Source organism: Coenobita brevimanus, chromosome 41 (assembly GCF_032717465.1).
Source record: "Coenobita brevimanus isolate Jiangsu-jjx chromosome 41, ASM3271746v2, whole genome shotgun sequence".
In the NCBI taxonomy this organism is placed as follows: Eukaryota; Metazoa; Arthropoda; class Malacostraca; order Decapoda; family Coenobitidae; genus Coenobita; species Coenobita brevimanus.
In genome coordinates, this window is record NC_136994.1 from 19,581,216 (window position 1) to 19,602,583 (window position 21,368).

The 21,368-nt window shown below is 41.4% G+C and overlaps 1 protein-coding gene across 1 annotated transcript; it reads right to left on the reverse strand.

Moving 5' to 3' along the window:
• Positions 1-625: 625 nt before the first annotated feature.
• Positions 626-21,130, reverse strand: LOC145397560 (cadherin-87A-like). The gene is made up of 22 exons (XM_080270631.1): positions 20,980-21,130; positions 19,761-19,923; positions 19,456-19,627; positions 18,613-18,754; positions 17,560-17,652; positions 16,796-16,917; positions 16,089-16,279; positions 15,312-15,375; positions 14,721-14,855; positions 12,594-12,755; positions 11,684-11,822; positions 10,775-10,873; positions 9,734-9,900; positions 9,249-9,362; positions 8,612-8,712; positions 7,493-7,596; positions 6,766-6,875; positions 5,905-6,011; positions 5,028-5,120; positions 2,049-2,216; positions 1,563-1,771; positions 626-750 (listed from the first exon to the last, which is right to left on the reverse strand). Exons 1-22 carry the CDS (start codon positions 21,128-21,130, stop codon positions 626-628), a joined length of 2,931 nt encoding a protein of 976 aa, XP_080126757.1.
• Positions 21,131-21,368: the final 238 nt, after the last annotated feature.

Consider the following 21,368-nt stretch of genomic DNA (forward strand, 5'->3'; position numbering starts at 1 on the left):
GGCGCATTTAACACATGAAAATGAAATTAATATGACGACTGTGACAACATTGGACTCTGGTGGGGCAGGGAAGGGGAGACTAAGGTACTACAGAGTAGGGAAAGAGAAACTAATATAAGGCAGTGAATTAGTGACTAAGGTAGGGCAGGGAATTAGAGACTAAGGCAGGGCAAGGAATTAGAGACTAAGGTAGGGCAGGGAATTAGAGACTAAGGCAGGGCAGGGAATTAGAGACTAAGGCAAGGCAGGGAATTAGAGACTAAGGCAGGGCAGGGAATTAGAGACTAAAGTAGGGCAGGGAATTAGTGACTAAGGCAGGGCAGGGAATTAGAGACTAAGGTAGGGCAGAGAATTAGAGAAAAAGGTAGGGCAGGGAATTAGAGACTAAGGTAGGGCAGGGAATTAGTGGCTAAGGCAGGGCAGGGAATTAGAGACTAAGGTAGGGCAGAGAATTAGAGAAAAAGGTAGGGCAGGGAATTAGAGACTAGGGAGGGAAGAGAAGGCTAATGTAGGGCAGGGAAGAGAAGGTTAATGTAGGGCAGGGAAGGAAAGCGTACGGTAAGGCAGGGAAGGAGAGACTACGGTAGGGCAGGCAGGGAAGGAGAAGTCAAAGTATGGCAGGTTCTCAGAACTTGGAGAAAGAGAAATTTTCACTGCCTGGGAGAGGTGAGTTGTCCTCTGAGCCGCTGACTGAAGGTGGATGAACCTTCATCTCTAGGCTCTGCGGTCCATCCGAAAGGTCCAGGTCATCTGCGGTAAAAACAAAATACAGTGTGGTGATGGTGAACATAAAGACAGCTTATACAAAGCGTTAGGAGAAAATGCTTCGAGGCAGTTTGGCCATGTGGAGAGGATGGAGAATGAAAGACTACTTAGGAGAGCATATGTGAGTGAGGTGGAGGTGAGGGAGAGGAAAGGAGAAACCAAGGATGAGACGAAGGGATGGAGTAAAGAGGTATATGAGAGAGGGGGGTGTAAGTTGGGGGGAGGGCAACGAAATGGCAGGGGACAGGGTGACAAGGAGGCGATATGTATGTGGCCACCCCTTATAGGATTAAAGAGTCTGGCTACAGATACTGTAGATAGATAGATAAATAGGTGAACAGAGGATGGAAAAACAAATTAATTAAAAAAAAAAAAAAAAAATGAGATCACATGTGTCCTCCATTCATAAAAAAATCTGGAACAACTGGAGTGAAGGTGCTATGGGTTGAAGTTTGGTAATACAAACATCCCTGACTTGCTCCCTATCTCCAGAATGGAGGATGGCAGACTGCAGGAGGATAATTTCAGCCAGTGGTCCACCGGGTTAATGTTTCAGATATGCCTGGAGTTTAAATACTACTACTACTATTACTACTACTATTACTGCCACTACTACTGTCCCACTACTACTACTACTACTATTGCTACCACTGCTACTGCTATTACCTGTTTTTTTTACTGCTTTTAACTTTTAAAAAATCACCTCCATCCATTTGGGAATTATATGGTGAAGATCAACATCAACTTTCATAATACTGTTCACTACTACTACCACTACAACATTTTTCCATACGTACCTGGGGTCTCTGAGGACAACTGAAGGAGTGGATTGGTTCTGGTGCCTCCATTAAGGGCCGTAGGAGTCGCCGTGATGTGGTCAATGGAACGTGTGGTGGTGGTGAAGGAAGAGTTATTGACGAAGACAGGGTTATCCAAGCCGACTTTCCCACCTCGGAATTCTGGGTTATCCTCGACTCCTACCAGCACAGAATCCCCACTACCAATGCTGAAACAAGACAGGGAGAGTGGAAGAAGACAGGGAATGTGAAAGAAGACAGGGAACCAACATTGTCTCTCCACTACTAATACTGAAAGAAGAGAGGGAATGTGGAATGGATTGTAACTTACATCTTTTGCAATATTATGTCTTGGTCTATTGCTCTTGCCTATAACACTATTTTATTTGGGCAAAGCAATCCAGGGTAAGATAGGACAGGGAAGGAGAGACTAAGGCAGGACAGGGCAGGGGAAGACAGCAGGAAACACGCACAAACACAAATTACCTAGAATTATCACCCTTTAGCTGCGACTCTGGCATGTTGTACATGGGATTGGCTCCTTCACCAGTAAACATATTGCTTCCTGGAACCTTGCCTGTGCCAGCCTCATCCAAACCCGAGCCTTGAGAACCGAAAGTGTTGGTGGAGAGGACCTTGACTTTACGCTCCAGACTGGTGAGAGACAATTATTATATTATTATTATTATTAGAGTGACACAAGGAAGGAAGGAAGGAAGTAGCTGGTGCTATGAAGGCCTTGATAAAAAACAGAGGCTTAAGAGCTGCAGCTGCATGAGGCTTACATGAATGAGTGTAAGTGCCAAATTTAACATGTGAATGTGAGACTATACTGTGGCATGAAAATGAAAAGTCAGGAGTAAGAGCAGTGGAGATAGGACTGCTGAGGAATGTATGTGGAGTACAGAGAGTGGATAGGATATGAAATAATGTGATTCATGAAAGATGTGGAGTGAGGAAGTCTGCGGACACCAGAATTGAAGACAGTGTACTGAGATGGTTTGGTCATATGGAGAGAATGGATGACAATTGAGTGGTGAAAAAGGTATATCTGAGTGAATCTGAGGGAGGGAGGAGGCGAGGTGGGCCAAGGAGAAGGTGGAGGGATATGGTGGATGAGTGTGTGAGGAAGAGAGGTTTGGATGTCGGTGAGGCTAGGGGACTGACAAGAGATAGGGCTGGTTGGATGAATGTTGTGAGAAGAAGTGCATGATAGGGGATTTGGCACCCCTTTTTAACATGACAGCATCCACACTGACTCTATTGGATATGCTTATGTGAAGCTACAGAATGTGGTGAATGTTTTTGGCATATTAGATAAAGCCAGGATTCTGGGGGCTTGAATGATGAGTAAATGGAAGCATGGCCCATTGGATTGGGCAAATTAGGGTGTCTGGACACTGCTACTCCTCACCATGCCCTAGGGTGGGAAAGGAGGTCTGGATGATGATGATGAATGATGATGATGATGATGATGATGATGAATGATGATGATGATGATGATTATTATCATTATTATTATTATTACAGTATTCCATCCATCCATCCATCATTTAATCCTACTTTGCCCCACAAGGAGCATAGGAGCCCGGGGCTAGGCAAGTTGGTCCTGGCATTTAAGATGAGAGTGACCAGCCTCACTCATCCCTGAGTGGCATTACATGAGCAATAAACCCCAACCACCCCTTGGATATAAACCTTCACCGGCTCAATCCGATTGGAGCACCGTTATTACCCACTAAAACCACCAGGCGCCAAAATTTGGTTATATGGTTACCACCCAGCGTAGTTAATGGTTTCCTGGCGTACAAGAAACCTTTGGCTTGTCACTCAGTGTAGAGTCACCCATAGGCAGAAGGAAGAGGAAAGAAAGACAGAAGAGAATGGATGGTAAGAAGGATTACATTATTATTATTATTATTATCATTAACACTACTACTACTACTACAACTACTTTACTGTTCTAGACACACAGAGAATACCAACCTCCTTGTGCGTAGAAAGTAGATTGTTATTAGTAGAATGACCAGTAGACCAAGAACCAAGGATATCACCCCTAGTAGAATCTGTAGGGTAGGGTAGATTAGAATGATATATACACACACACATACACACACACACACACACTCACAAAGACTCTCTCTCTCTCTCTCTCTCTCTCACTCTCTATTATTATCAGTATCAAACACTTACAACAGATTATCTCTCTTTTTAACACACACTGCTCCTCCTCTCTCTCTCTCTCTCTCTATTATTATCAGTATTAAACACTTACAACACATTATCTCTCTTTTTAACACACACTGCTCCCCCCCCCTCTCTCTCTCTCTCTCTCTCTCTCTCACCTTCAGCATGAGTATAGTATCCTCGTCACTAATCTGCTCGTCAACGGGACCTGGCGGAGTCTGCACCGATATCAGATCCAATCCAACCATGCCCAATTGACTTATCAGTTGGTCCATCACTTGTTCATTGTTTAACAGGCTGTGGAAGAACAAGGGGAGAACAGGTAAATGAGGGGAGAACAACTATACCCTGTTCACTCCAACCTGGCAAAGATCCCTAACCCCTTATGGGAAGAACGAAGAGAGAACACCCATACCCCATCTATTCTAAGCTGGCTGAAGATTCCTAACCCCTCTTAGCTGTGGAATAACAAGGGGAGAACAAGAAAAGCTATACCCTGTTCACTATAAGCTGGCAAAAACTATACTCCACTCACTCTAACCTGGCAATTTTTCTATACTTCTTTCACTGTCACCTGGCCCAGTTTTTCCTCCTTTTGCGGCTCATTTCACGTAGCTCAGTGGCAGACAAAATGCTATGGCTCTACATTCTCCCCACAGCACTTCTTCATGACTAGCACCACATTCAACTGATGATCCACTGCTACAACTCAGCATACATGATGGAAAGATCACAATTTTAGGCCAAGTTAATGTGAAAAATGTCTAGAAACCAAGGAGACTCATTCCTACCTCATAACTCATGGGGAGAAAAAGAGAGAGAGAGGCAGAGAGAGAGAGAGAGAGAGAGAGAGAGAGAGGGAGAGAGAGAGAGCATATGTATCCAATTAAGTATGTAAGAGTAAAAAAAAAGATAAAAAACACAAATAAATCCTAAAATAAAATATGTGTACCCATAAAAGCTTAATAAATAAATAAATGAATAAAATAAATACAGGAGATAAAATAAACGAGTAAATAAATAAAATAAATATATATATATATCGGTAAGTATATGAGGCAGGGGGGGAGTCAGTTGGGGGGAGGGTAGTCAATTGGTGGGTGACAGAGCGACTTGGAGGCACTTTGTCTGTGGCCACCCTTTGTGGGATTAGGGCACTGGGCTGTAGATAGATAGAAGTAATATAAATAAATTAATTAATAAAGTAAATGAAATAAAATAAAAAATAAATAACAAATAAATGGATAAATAAATAACTAATATGCCACACTAACTTACTTTACTATGACGTCAACAGCCACAGGTTCATTTTTGGAGGGGTCAATAAAGTGCATATAAATCATTGTTGTCTCTACTGTTGTGTTGTCTGACCTGGGGAAAGAATTTATTATTACTATTATTATCATTATTATTATTATTATTAGAACTATCATTATTATTGTCATTATTAGCATTATTATTATCATCATCATCATCAGAGTGTCAACCCTGTGGAATGAATTTATTTTTATTATTATTATTATAATTACTGACTCTATTGGATACGTTTATGTGAAGGTGCAGAATGTGGTGGAAGTTTGGGGGGATTCAAATGGAGCCAGGATTCCAGGGGCTTGAATTATGAGTGAATGGAAGCGTGGCCCATTGGAGAGGGCAAACATGGGCTGTCTGGATGTTGCTACTCCTCACCCTGCACTAGGGTGGGAAAGGAGGTCTGGATGATGATGATGATAATGATGATGATTTTGTTCTTATTATTACTGGCATTATTATCCTCATCATGCTGTGAATCCTGAGGGTACAGCTATGAAAGGCAGACCAAAGATAGCCTGGGACGAGGTCATACAGTGTGACCTCAGGGATAAGGGACCGAACAGAGGCTGCTAGAGATCGAGCAGCGTGACCTCAGGGATAAGGGACCGAACAGAGGCTGCTAGAGATCGAGCAGCGTGACCTCAGGGATAAGGGACTGAACAGAGGTTGCTAGAGATCGAGCAGTGTGACGTCAGGGATAAGGGACTGAACAGAGAGACAACCAGAGATCGAGCAGTGTGGAGAGCTGCCAGTAGGTGACCACAGCTGATGGATGCATGGATGCAAAAGCATTATTTAAAAAAAAAAAAAAAAAAAAAAAAAAAAAAAAATCTATATATACCTGGTCTCCAAGGATTTTGAATGTCCCTTTTTTGAACTGTCTTCATATCTTGAGATGCTGTCAATGGTGCAGGGATATTCCAGCGTTTGTGAGAAGACCGTGGCAATCTGTGGAATTATTATTATTATTATTATTATTATTATTATTATTATTATCAGTGGTATTATTATTGGTATTACAGTATTGTTATCATTATTACTGGTATTGTCATTACTGGTGTTATTATTATTATTGTTATTACTACTACTACTACTACTACTACTACTATTAATATCATCATTATTAATATTATCATCATCATTATTACCTTTTTATTATTGCTGTTGTTGTTATTATTATTATTATTATTATTATTATTATTATTATTATTCCAACCCTTAATCAAACAATGGAAAAATATTTATATGACCCAAAAGGTAAAATCAACAAGTCAGCAAACAAAGCAGGAAGAAATAAAGCTGGAAATAAATCAGGAAGAAATAAAGCTGGAAATAAATCAGGAAGAAATAAAGCTGGAAATAAATCAGGAAGAAATAAAGCTGGAAATAAATCAGGAAGAAATAAAGCAATAGGAAATAAAGCAGAAAGAATTAAAGTAGGAAATAAAGCTGGAAATAAATCAAGAAGAAATAAAGTAGGAAATAAAGCAGGAAGAAATAACGCTGGAAATATGGAAGAAATAAAGTAGGAAATAAAGCAGGAAGAAATAAGCAGGAAGAAATAAAGCTGGAAATATGGAAGAAATAAAGTAGGAAATAAAGCAGGAAGAAATAACGCTGGAAATATGGAAGAAATAAAGTAGGAAATAAAGCAGGAAGAAATAAAGTAGGAATAATGCAGGAAAAAGCAGACTATACATACATAATCCTGCTGGCTTTGTAACTGTGCCACACTGTTGTAAAAATATGTGACCACCAAGAAGTCAGCAGTAATGGCGTACACTTTCATGACCATTGAATGTTTACCGTCACCTGTAATATATATGCAGATACAGTTTTACATGTTGTTTATGTATCTATCTATCTGTCTATCAATTTATCTGTCTGTCTACTTATTTGTTTGTCTATCTACCAGTCTGTATGTCTGTCTGTCTGAGGCTTTACCTGCACCTGTGATATGTGGGTAGATACAGTTTTATATGTTGTTAATCTATCTATCTATCTATCTATTCATCTATCTGTCTGTTTGTCTATCTATCTGTGTCTACCTGTCTGTCTGTCTATCTATCTGTGTCTACCTGTCTGTCTGTCTATCTATCTATCTTCATTCCCATTGTGACTTCACCTTCACCTGTAATATATAAGTAGATACAGTTTTATATAAGTACCTGTGACTATTTATCTATCTACCATCTATCTATCTGTCTATCACAATCTTTAAAGCCTATTTATTTTCTCTTAGTTAAGTTTGTAATAATTTATCTTTTATTTACTTAACAGTTAATAAAAAGAAGTAAAATACTGAGTGGTGATGATGATGATGATGATGATGATGATGATGATTAGTAAGTGAGTGATGATGATGATGATGATGATGATGATGATGATGATGATTAGTGAGTGATGATGATGATGATGGTGATTCTTACCCTTGTCCTGAACATGAACGGTGAATGTGCAATATCCTTCATTAACACCAGTGGGTTGGAAATTGAGCAGCAGACTGGCTGAAAGATCATCCACACGAGACAGGCTGTGGGTAAGTACATGGATGAATACTTACACACTTATATGCACACACACACACACACACACACACACACACACACACACACACCAAGAAATACAGTTTTCCATAAAGACACACTGATCCGTGGAACGGCCTGCACAAAGAGATCGTCCAGTCCAAACACCTAAATGAGTTTAAAGCAACGTTTGACTGACTGAGACATGGAGACAGGACCCAAAGAGCATAGCTCATTTATCTCAACTAGGTAAATACAATTAGGTAAATACAAACAGACACAGACACACACACACACACCACCAAAAAAAAACACAGGTGCCAAATCCAATAATAATAATAATAATAATAATAATAATAATAATAATAATAATAACCAAAATGCTGTAAAACTGTCCAAAGAAAGTACTGATAAAAAAAAAAAAACTTGCCACAGCCATTGTCTACTGGAAGCTGAGCTATAAAGGGACCTTGAGGTCAAGGTGACTTGTGCATATCACCTTAGGTCATCAGTCTATATGTCCACCAAGTTTGGTGGCTCTAGCTTTATTCTTTCATGTAAAATCACATGCCATCTCTGTCTTCCGGACTATTCCGGAAGACAGAGATGGCATGTGATTTTTGGACCATAGGCAATCTCCGAGAATAATGATCCGCTCTGAACTATATTAAGCTCTGCATCTGGCCATGGCCCTGGTATATGCCATACAACTCTCACCTCTCTAACTTAAATGGTTCTTGAACTTTAGGCTCACATTTTTTTTCCAAATTCTATCCAGGTTCCAGCAGTGGAATCAGGATGATATTTGGTCATATGAAGTGGCCAAACAGTACCAAACTATGGCAAAGAATGAAGGCTGTAGCTCAAACAGTAAACCAATGACAGCGATTTAGATCTTCCCCAGAATAACGGAATAATGCTGACAAAATCAAGAACACTTCCTACTGGGACGAGGGAAGTTTTAATAATAATAATAATAATAATAATAATAATAATAATAATAATAATAATAATAATACTCACATAAATGGTTCCTCTTCAGTAGGTGTGGCCTCAGTATCATGCCATTCAAAATCGCCTCCCAATGTGTATGTTAAAGTTTCGTTCAAGTCCTCGTCACTGGCCTGTACAAAGATGAAACAATATGAAATGTGTGGGAAATAATGGCAACAATAGTCAAATAGTAAAGAGTCAAACAATAGTCGTATGTACAGTCGACCATGGAAGTGATGACAGTATCCAAAAGTTTTCAATTAGTGATAATGCATACTGACGAGGAGAGTGTGTGTGAGTGAGGTGGAGGGGGAGGAGAGAGGGGAGGAGGCCAAGGATGAGATAGAGGGATGGAGTGGAGAGGTACATGAGAGAGAAGGGTGTGAGCTGGGAGCGGGGCAGTGAAATGGCGAGCGACAGGGTGGCATGGAGGCGAATTGTTTGTGGCCATCCCTTATGAGATTAAGGCATCTGGCAATAGATAGATAATTAGATAGACAATGCATACAAAGTGACCAAACCATTCGGAAACTGTGCTATCACTTCTTGTGGCAACTGTACTCCGACAATAATACACTAATAACAAAAATAATAATGATACTACCACTATTATTACTACTACTAGTACTTCTACTACTACTACTATTACTAAAATAATAATACCCACCTTAATATCAGCTATTTTATTGCCCAGAGTATCCGATTCCATAAAACTGCCAAATAATTCTTGTTCTTTAAAAACCGGTGCGTTGTCATTCACGTCCTGTACCTGTATCGTGACCTGGAATTTCAAGATGGCATTATTTTACACTATATACAAGGGAGGCCAAATATAATGCTCCTTTGACACTCAACTGGGGTGTTTCCTGTGTGTTTCAGGGATGGCTTAGTTGGTATAATGTTTATCTTGCATCTAGGTTAAGTTCTTCCCAGCCCCTCAGCCACACCTATGCCCACACCAGCAGACTGACCAACTTGTACTTTCCGACTATTTTGTGTTTGCATGTGCACACACACACACACACACACACACACACACACACACACACACACACGCATAATATCCTTAGGGATAGAGGACTGAACAGAGAGGCTGCTAGAGATCAATAACCATTTGAACACATGTGCTGCAGGTCACAGTAAATAACCCACCTTAAGTGTGTCATTCTGGGACAGGTCGTGGTCTGCTGGGGGGTTTTGGTTGATGTTGGAGGTAACGATGTACAGGGTGTAGTTAGATATGTCCTCGCGGTTCAATCCCTCGGGTTTGTTGGCGAGTCGCAGGGTGGTTTGGGTGCTGGTGAGTAGGGTGAAGTCTCCTGTTTCACCAGCTTTTTGAAAATTATTTTTCATTAATGCATGGAAGATGGAGCCAAAATCCAGAAGCCTACAAGACTGTTCCCCACAAGAAAAAATAAAAACAAAATAACAGAGCCAAATCCAAGATGCGTTCAATTTGAGATGCCTGGACATACTGTGTCTGAAAGACTGGAAGTCATAGGCAGTTGGAAATACAGACAGAGGAGGACAGTTCTAGAGTTGACCTGTTGCATACACGAAGGACTGGGAGTAATGGCTAACTCTTGCTTTTGAGAGTTGGAAAGAAAAGGGATGAGAGTTTGCTGCCAGATGAGTGCTACGTGCCCGCCTTAGTGGTGGAAGGAAGAAAGCAAATGTGAAGACAGTGGAGAATGAGAGACTGACTATAGTTCTTTCACCTTAATTTGGCCCAGATTTTCTTCCTTTGGCAGCTTATTGCAAACAACTTAGAAACGACAATGCTACAGCTGAACATCCCCCCTACTGCACTTCTTCGTGACTAGCATAATCATAATTTGGTGTTAATCTATTGCTACATCTCGGCATTCAAGAGTGAGAGATGACAATGTGGGGCCAAGTTAGAGTAAAATGAATACAGGAGTGGATGTGAGCGAGAGGGAACAGGAAGGGGAGGAGAAGACTCATTATGAGATGGAGGGATGGGGTGGAGAGATCTATGAAAGAAGGAGGTCTGAGTTGGAGACAGGGAAGCCAAATGACAAAGGACACGGTGACATCATCATAATCATCATCATCATCATCATCAACATTATCATCATCATCATCACCAACATCATCATTATTGTCATCATATTTTTTCCACTTTAGTACTGAGAGAGAGAGAGAGAGACAGAGAGAGAGAGAGAAACTTACCCACGATATGATAATACACATCTTCAATGGGTTCCAGACCTTCAGGATTATCTAAGTCAGTGGCGGGCTGGAAATTGGCTGATACCTCTGGATCATTCTCTGCATTGGGTTGGATTAGGTTAGGGAAGATTAGATTAAGTTAGATTAGGCTAGGTTAAGTTAGGTTAGGCCAGGGTAGGTTAGTTTTGATTAGCTTAGGTTAGGTCAAGGTAGGTTAGTTTTGATTAGATTAGGTTAGGTTAGGTTAGGTTAGGTCAGGGTAGGTTAGTTTTGATTAGGTTAGGTTGGTTTAGGTTATGTTAGGTTAGGTCAGGGTTGGTTAGTTTTGATTAGGTTAGGTTGGTTTAGGTTAGGTCAGGGTAGGTTAGCTTTGATCAGGTTAGGTTGGTCTAGGTTAGGTTAGGTTAGGTCATGATGGACTGGGCTGAGGTAGGTTTGGGGTGGTCATGTTAGGTTAGGTTAGGTTAGGTTGGTTTAGATTTGATTAGATACAACATGGTAACCTAGTATAACACAGGCATATAACACAGAAATATAACACAGCAGCATAATTACTGTTGGCCATCAGCCATCTTTTGAGGGAGAGGGAAGATAAGGAATGTTTGTGATGCTGGGGAGGACAGATGTTTGGTTACACCAGTACCACCATGTGCAGGCATTCCTCTCCTCCATCAGCTAGTGTAGTGTAGTGTAGTGTAGTGTAGTGTGGCACAGTGTAGTCCAATGTGGTGTAGTGTAATGCAGTGTAGTGTAGTGAAACAGCACTCACCAACCATAGAGAGAGTCTGAACACACCAGACCACCTCACAAAAATAAGGCTGGTGTAGTGAAGTGTACTGTAGTGTAGTGTAGCCTGGGTGGACACTGCAGATGCTCCACCCAGTACCAATAAAACAGTACAGTACTCACCAACCATATAGAGAGTTTGAACACACGGCGCCACCTCACAGAAATATGGGTCATGTTCACCTACGTTCTCTATGATAACACGAAGCATTCTACTGCTGCTCAATTGAGGCTCTCCATTATCAACCACATGCAGGGAGAGCTGGGCGGGGATGCAGTGATAACATAATCGGTCATGCAATACACTAAATATCATGCAATACTCTAAATGGACATGCAATAAACAAAATATCATGCAATACTGTACTCTAAATGGTCATACAATACTCCAAATATCATGCAATACTCTATATATCATGCAATAAACAAAATATCATGCAATACTCAGAATACATAGTCATACGATACTCAAAATATCAGGAGTTTTGGACATAAAAACACAGCAAGTATCTCCACACACACACACACACACACACACACACACACACACACACACACACACACACACACACACACGATAAATATGGTTTAAGACACGGGACAGTACGAGCTTGACTCATTCCTGTAAAGATACAATTAGGTAAGAACACACACACACACACACTAACATATGAACAAACAGTGGTGTATATATAGTCTCTCTCTCTCTCTCTCTCTCACGTACATTATACTCGAAGCCTTGTTCTCTGTTAATATTTTCTGTGACGTATAATCTGTATCCTCCTCCCTCTTTGTCTCCTATTTGGAAGGCTGAGAGTTGCCCACTTTCTGTAGAGAAAAAAAAAGGAAAATGAGAGAGAGAGAGAGAGAGAGAGAGAGAGAGAGTAGCCAATAAAATACACAGGATAAAATAAACACATAGATACATTAATACTGTACAGAGATACCCAACCCTACCCTACCCAACCCTACCCTACCCCTCAACCCAACCCTACCCAACCCTACCTCACCCAACCCTACCCAAAGCACTCACAGACCTACCCCCTTCAGGTACAACTTGAGTGGAATTCTCGTAGTCGATGCTGACTACCACTTCATTGTTTGGTGGGTCGTCGTCATCGTCCACTGTAATAGTCATTTCATCATCTGAATCCTGGATGTCACAGACCAGGTCCTGATCTGGTTCGTAGTAGTTCTGTGGGAAAAGGATAAAGTAATAATAACAATAATAATTATATGTGGTACGTGGAGGTGCTCACCATCCACTCACTCGATGTAGTGCTGCTCTCGGGTGTCTGCCCTTTCCTCTCCTCTATCCTTCTTTCCTTCCTTCCTCTTTTGTCTTTCCTTCCTTCATTCTTTCCTCATCCTTCTGCCTACAGGTGACTTTACACTCTCTTTTTTGTCTTTTTTTCCTTCATTCTTTCCTCTTCCTTCTGCCTGCGGGTGGCTCTACTCTAAGTGAAAGCCAAATGGTTTCCTGTACACCTGGAAACCATTTACTACGCTGGGTGGTAACCATATAACCAAATTTTGGCACCTGGTGGTTTAGTGAGTAATTACAGCACTCCAATCGAATTGTGCCGGTGAAGGTTTATATCCAAGGGGTGGTTGGGGGATGAATGAGGCTGGTCACTCACATCTTAAATATCAGGACCAACTTGCCTAGCCCTGGACTCCTACCCTCCTCATGGGACAATGTAGGATTGGATGAATAATAATAATAATAATAATAATAATAATAACAGGAATAATAATAATGATAATGATAATGATGATAATAATGATGATGATAATAATAATAAGTGAAAATAATAACACTTCATTAATAATAATGTGATGATTATGATGATGATGATAATAATAATAATAATAATAATATTAATAATAATGAAAATAATAATACTGTACGTGCAAATAATACCACTCCAGTAATAATAGCAACAACACCAACAACAACAACAACAATAATAATAATAATCTATCTATCTATCTATTGCCAGACGCCACAATTCCGCAAGGGGTGGCCATTTGACTTTGAGTTATTTGTTTTATGGGGAAGGGCACTAACCCTCCACCAACCCACTTGTTGACACGTAGGGAGCACGTATGATTTGGTTATATGGTTACCACCCAGCGTTGTAAATGGTTTCTTTGCTTACAGGAAACCATTTGGCTTGTCACTCAATGTAAAGCCACCTGTAAAGGAAAGAAAAGCATATAAGAAGTGACAGGAAAGATGGGAGAAATAGGAAGAGAGGAGGACAGGCACAGAAAAAGAATGATAAAGGCTAAGGAAGAAGTAGGCAGCACTACATCAAGTGAGTGGATGATGGTTACCACCACCTACCACAAATAATAATAATAATAATAGTGAAGAAAATAACATTAAGAATAATAATAGTAATGATCTATCTATCTATCTATCTATTGCCAGATGCAATAATCCCGCACGGGGTGGCCATTTGACTCTGAGTTATTTGTTTTACAGGGAGGGGCACTAACCCTCCACCAACCCACTTGACACGTAAGGATAATAATAAAAATAATAATAATAATAATAATAATAATAATAATAATAATAATAATAGTGAAAATAATAACACTTTAGAAAATATTCATAATAATAATAATAATCATAGGATGGGAAAGGAAGTCCGGATGATGATGATGATGATGAATATACTGCATACATATTTTTGAGTTTTACGCCGTGTCCCCATTTGTCGATATGGGCTAAGGCATTGCCCCTGTGTAAAGGACTTTGGTTTTGAAGCATGTAGCACAGGGTAGCACTTTATGACTGGATGCCCTTCCTGATGTCTACCAATGACCCTTGGGTGGGCTCGAACCTCCGACCCTTCGGTCAGAGTGCTCTAACCCACTGAACCATGACTGCTACTTAATAACAATATTAACAATAATTCATCATCATCATCCAATCCTATGCCCCCCCATGGGGAGGTAGATACAATAGTAATAATGATAATAAACAGAAATAAGCCAGAAAAGTGGAGGGCAGACACAGTAAAAAATGAATGATACGAGTGAAGGAAGAAGCAGGCAGCACCACATCAAGTATGTGTCATATACCAAACAAATCACTAGAGAACAGGTGTTAGGAAGGCCCCATGCCCTCTAAAATCCACCTCACACTAACCTCTGGGACATAAATGGTTGAATCATCGTCTAAACAGCCTCCAAAGATGAATTCCGGACGATTATCATTGGCGTCGTTGATGGTGAGGGGGATGATGCCTGTTCCGTTCATGACTGGGTCACCTTGATCTTCTGTCTGTTAGAACGTGTGTACTCATGTAGGTTAGGGATACACACATGCAGGTTAGAAGTACACATACACAAGTTAGATATACACATACACACACACACATATATACCTCTCCCCTCTATTCCACCACCTAATCTTCAGTCTCCCCCTCCTCCTCCAACTCACACCATCCTCACTCATATACCTCTCCACCCACACCCTTCACCTAATCCTCAGTCTGTCCCTCCCCCTTCAACTTGCATCACTCTCACTCATATACCTCTCCACTCACACTCTCCACCTAATACTCAGCCTCACCCTCTACCTCACTCTCCTAGTCACTCTCTCATTCTCCATTCTCTCTACATCACCTCAAGGTATTTTTTTCACATAAATGCACATAAAAAAAACACACACACACAAACACATACTGAGAGAGAGAGAGAGAGAGAGAGAGAGAGAGAGAGAGAGAGAATCACTAACCAGTATGTGGACCTCATATTCTCCCTTCAGTTGCTGTCCATAAAAATCTTGTGTGGCCTGAAGTCTGGTGAGAAAAAAAAAAAAGGGAAAACGTATCAGTCATAGTGCAGGGAGTCTTTATGTGGTGATTTTTTTTTTTTTATGCAAGAAAGAAGGAACCAAAGGCCAGGAGCCTGCAGGATTGTCCACTCCAAGTAAAACCAAAAACAAGATAACAGAGAGCTTAAATTAAGATCCGTTCAAGTCAAGATGCCTGGACACACTGATATAACCGGATGGCGGAACTGCCCGGTTATATAAACATCCCCATCCTCCCTACCTCTCCCCTGAAAGGAGGATGGTGGACTGCAGGAAAGGGGTAATTTCAGCCTGCAGTCCACTGGGTTCACAGGTAGATGAGACTTGGCTGCAGTTACTAAAATGGAACAAAGTCTTTTCTGTCTAACTCTTGCTTATCATTGTCACCATTATCATCATCATCATTGGTCATTTATGTCTTACTCTTGCTTATCATTATCATCATCATCAGTCTTTTATGTTTTATTCCTGATCATCATCATCATCATCATCATCACACCCCTGTCTCACTCCCTCAAACATTCTTCTTCCCCTTCATACTCTCCCTCCTCCATACCACATACTGTACTTTCATACTTTTATTCAGCCCTGTAAATATCCCTTCACACACACACACAAACCCTGAAAATGCATAAACAACCCAACATTACACACACATACACACACACACAAAACATAACTGCACCCCACACAACTCACAGGCAGTAATATTGAGGTTCTCCAACACCAATCTCATTCTTGGCAGTAAACAGACCCAAATCTTTGCTACCACCCTTTTTCGTGGTGGCAAGGACCGTGTAGGACAGGTTGACGTTCAGTGTGCCTTCCTTATCACCGTCTTCCGCAAATATCTGGTAAAATGTGTCCTCGTCTCTCTTCGCAAATTCACCCTGTTGTATGGAGACAGACTGGGTTAGGTTAGGGTGGGCTGGGTTTGGTTGAGTTGGGTTGGGTTGGGATGGGATGGGATGGGATGGGATGGGATGGGTTGGGTTGGGTTGGGTTGGGTTGGACTGGGTTGGGTTAGGTTATGTCAGGTTAAGTTAGGAGGGGTTAGGTTAGGATAGGTAGGATTAGGTTAGGTTACTGTATATTTCATCTTAATTTGGCCCAGATTTTCAGTTTTCTGCAGATTATATCAGTGTAGGTAAGTGACTAATAGGAGAGTGTATGTGAGTTAGGTGGAGGGAAGGAAGGAGGGGGAGACTGAGGATGAGATGGAGGGAGGGACTGGAGAGGTATATAAGAGAGGAAGGTGTAGCTAGCGGAGAGAGGGCAGCAAAACTGCAGAGGACAGCATGACGAGCAGGCAATTTGTTTGTGGCCACCTCTTGTGGGATTAAAGCGTCTTCCTATAGACAGACAGAGAGACAAACTGATAGACAGATAGAAAGATAAAAACTCACCTCCTTCATAAACTCATCCACTTGTATGCTGTTGTCATGGGGTGTCCAATCGAAGTTGTCTTGCCCATGATCATTCACATCCAGCACATCAACATACACTGTGCATGTGTCACTGGACAGCACTGTGGGGTTAGGTGAGGTTAGGATAGGTGGTGTGGGTGGGGTGAGGGGGGATGGGATGGGTTGGGATGGATTGGGACAGGTTGGGTGGGGTTACTATCCATTTATATAATATTTATGCAGAGTATGGCAATGTTAGAAGGATTTGTGTAACATGTGGACAGTAAGGTGTGATAAGCAGAAAAGGCCTAAATCACTTATGAGAAGGTGTTAGGGAGTAGACTTACCCAAACAGCCAGTATCTTGGCCACAACTGTCATCAGCTTCGAAAAACAGCTCCCACGAATCAAACTGTTCCCGATCCACAGTATTACCACCACTCTGATCCACCGTCACCATCCCTGCAATGATTAGGTTATACTCTCTCTCTCTCTCTTTGGCCAGTAATGTTCCATACCCCCACAATGATTATGTTAGTTCTCTCTCTTTCTTTTGCCTGTAAAGTTCCATACCCCCACAATGATTATGTTAGTTCTCTCTCTCTCTCTCTCTCTCTCTCTTTTGCCAGTAATGTTCCATACCCCCACAATGATTATGTTAGTTCTCTCTCTCTCTCTCTCTCTCTCTTTTGCCTGTAAAGTTCCATACCCCCAAAATGATTAGGTTGTTTTTTTTTCTCTCTCTCTCTCTCTCTCTCTCCTCACCTGTTGCGCTGTTGATGGTGAAGGGACACAAACGGTTTTGAGCTCCCGGCATATTCAAATTCAGCAGCCGGTACGACACAGAATTATAAGGGCCTGAAAAAAAAAAAAAAAAAAACATAACTTAATGGTGGCTTTTCATGCTGCCTGATCTCTGGCAGCCTCACCATTCAGTCCCTTATCCCTGAGGTCACACTCTATGACCTTGTCCCAGGTCTTCTTCAGTTTACCTCTTGCAACTCTACCCAATGTTCACACTCTTTGTTTTCCACACTCGACTGTCATCCTCCCTCCTCTCCACATGCCCAAACCATCTCAATCTACCCCTCCTCACCACAACACCAATACACTCCAGGTCCCATCTTTCCTCCCATTCGATCTCAATCTGTCCCTACTCATCAAAACATCATTACACTCCAGCCCCATCCTTCCTCACATTCAAGAATGCACTACACATCCGTCTAATCTTTGTTGTTTCTCTTCATTTGAGTCTGCATATATCCTCTTCTTTTACTGCCCAGGTCTTACTACCACAGAGCATTACATTCCTAACACATGCTGCATACAAAGATCCCTCAGCAAGGAGGGAGAGTCCTCTCAATGTCAGGTGGGGCAACAACTCCCTGAACTTCCTCCAACCACTCCTTTCCCCAGCCACAGAGTAGCTCCAGCCCCACCTCCTGCACATAACATGTCTCCAAAAGAACAAAACTTTTCCACATACTCAAGAGACTCACCAGATCAATCTTTTCACACCAAACAATTTCCACATACTCTCTCCAACAGACCACACACACAAAATCAGCATTATCTCACAGTTTACCTTTATTATCACTACATCTCTTATGCACCCACTTATCAAACATACTTCACAAGATGGAATTACTTCCCACGCCCTCGTGGCAAACAGCACATGGACATTCTCCCTCTGCTTTGAGAGTACCGCCACCAGCCCTAGATATCATCACTTTCGTTTTATCCACATTTACTCTCAAACCCTTGTGCCTCATTCCATCTCCCCACTTCCTAAATAAAACAAAAACAGTAAATACATACCAGTAGCATCACCATCTTCGGCTGTGACACTGAAAACTTCATATCCATCTTCCACGTTTTCTTCAATCTTCACTGTCGAGTTACATAATCCCCCAGTCATCTTTGGCGTTATGTCATTTTTGTCGTTCACGCCAATGGTTATCTGCGGAATAATTAAGGCATGCTATAATGGCTCTGTTTTCATCTGAGAGGACTGGGTTAAAAAAAATCTGGGCCCATCATCCTGGACTTCATCAATGTGTCGAGTTGCATGATCCACTGAGCAAGCATTTCATCTACCCCACAGCACATCTCAAATACATTACCATCATCCACCCTCTCTATATGTATGTCTCTCTCTATATCAGTACTCCTTTTCAATCTCAATTCCTTCTTAAATATTCTATCTATTTATCTTTCTATCTACAGCCAGACGCCATAATCCTGAAAGAGGTGGCTGTTTCTCTTTCAGTTAGTTGTTTTACAGGAAGGGGCACTATCCCTCTGTCAACCTACTTGTTGACACACAGGGAACATGTACAGTTTGGTTATATGGTTACCACCCTATGTTGTACATGGTTTCCAGGATTACACAAAACCATATGGCTTGTTACTCAATGTAAACCCACCTGACAAGGAAAATGAGTAATAAAAGAGCGACAGGAAAGATGGGAGAAATAGAAAGGAAGGAGGGTAGACACTGAAAAAGAATGATAAAGGTGAAGGAAGAAGCAGGCAGCACTACATCAAGCAAATGGATGACTGTCACCACTAACTACCACTAACTTCTTATATACACAGAATTAAAACAGCACCCATTCAATACTCTCCAAATCCCATCTCAAACTCAGCATCATCACCCACCTCACTCTGTGCGATGTGGTTTTCATCATCAGTGAGTGTGACGGTGAAGGAAAAGCTTTCCATCTCTTCTCTGTCAATGTTGGCATCATCTTGTACTAATATTTTGATAGGAACAGACTCTCCACTTGTTGTGTTTACCTTCTCTACCTCGAGATGGACTAGGGAATCATCACTGTTATGAAGAAAAAGATTGTTATTTCTCCTACTATTACTACTGCTACTATTATTATTATTATTATTATGATCATTAGTTATTATTATTATTATTAGTTATGATAACCTCTCTCTCTCTCTCTCTCACTTACTCTATCGTCAGTGTAATCACATCGTCAGCATCAGGGTCACCAATTTCCAGCGTACAAACAAGGGTACCTGCGGGAATATTTTCATCCACAGTCTCCCCTTTACATTCGCTGATGAAAATGGGATCTTCGTCACTCTCGTCGAGAATAGTGATCACGGCATCACCTGGAAAAATTTTTATTTAAAAAAATACAAAAATGTCTACTGTATCAATCTATCGATGGCCAGGCACCATTTCTGAGTTAGTTGTTTTATGGGGAGGGGCACTAACACTCACCCACTTGTTGACATATAGAGGACATGTATGAGTTGGTTATATGGTTACCACCTAGAACTGTACATAGTTTCCTGGTTTACAGGAAACCATTTGGCTTGTCAGCCAATGTAAAGCCACCTGAAAAGGATAGAGTAATAAAAAGTGACAGGAAAGATGGGAGAAATAGGAAGGGAGGAGGGCAGACACAGATGAAGAACGATAAAGGTGAAGGAAGAAGTAGGCAGCACCATATCAAGTGGGTGGATAATGGTCACCACCACCTACCACCAAAAAATATATAATAAATAAATAAATATATATATTTTTTTAATTTTACGCTGTGTCCCCTTTTGTCAATAAGGGCTAAGGCACTGCCCCTGGGTAAAGGACTTGGGTTCTGAAGTGTGTAGCACAGGGTAGCACTTTATGACTGGATGCCCTTCCTGATGTCTGCCAACGACCCTTGGGTGTTCTCAAACCTCCGACTCTTCGGTCAGAGTGCTCTAACCCACCAAGCCAAGCCACAGCTGCTACAACCAGCTTGGTGACAGGAAAGCGCTAACTCTCCTGGCATGACAGCTTACCCGGACGCGGCACAAACTCATGACTCTTCAGTCCCAAGCTAGCAGCTCTACCACTGAGCCATCATAATATATATATATATATACAGTATATATATTAAATAAATAATAAATAAATATATACACACATAAAGAGATTGATGAAGGTAAAGGACATGCTACAAAATGGCCAGATCATCCAGACTGCAGGAAGGTCCAAAGCATTCCACTGAAAAATCACTTGGAGGGAATTTTGTACTGTTGGGATGGCTCCGTCTGCTGGTGTGGGAGCAGGATGTAAATAAATGATGATGGACACTGACAAAACCAACTGAGCCGTCCCCAAAACACATGAGAAATCACCCCACATGACCCCCAAAGCAGAACAGTTTGTGAGTCTGGTACCTGAGTCACTGTCTGCGTTGAATTCGGTGGCAACGTCGGTAGCGATGATGCGAAGGGTGACTGTGTCTGCAGTCTCTCGATCCGGTGCTTCACTGCCAACTAGGACACTGCTACGGTACTCTCCATCACCCACAGTCTCTACTTCACCCATTTTAAACCAGCTGGAAAAGTTTCTAGAGAAGGGAAAGAAGTTGTATGCGGCTTTCATGGATTTGGAGAAAGCATATGACAGGGTGGATAGACAAGGATTGTGGAAAGTGTTAAGAATATATGGAGTAGATGGGAAGTTGTTGAATGCTGTGAAGAGTATGTACGATGGTGCGAAGGCTGCAGTGCGTGTGGATGGTGAACTAAGTGAATTTTTCTCTTTGAAAGTTGGTTTGAAACAG

Excerpts from the sequence above, each read along its gene's own strand:
- LOC145397560 (XM_080270631.1), bottom strand. The coding sequence starts at position 21,130 with ATGGGTGAAGTAGAGACTGTGGGTGATGGAGAGTACCGTAGCAGTGTC. Across the intron at positions 6,876-7,492 it reads CGTTCATGTTCAGGACAAGG|GTGACGGTAAACATTCAATG; the intron begins GTAAGAATCACC and ends TATATATTACAG. Across the intron at positions 6,012-6,765 it reads TACAAAGCCAGCAGGATTAT|ATTGCCACGGTCTTCTCACA; the intron begins GTATGTATAGTC and ends ATAATTCCACAG.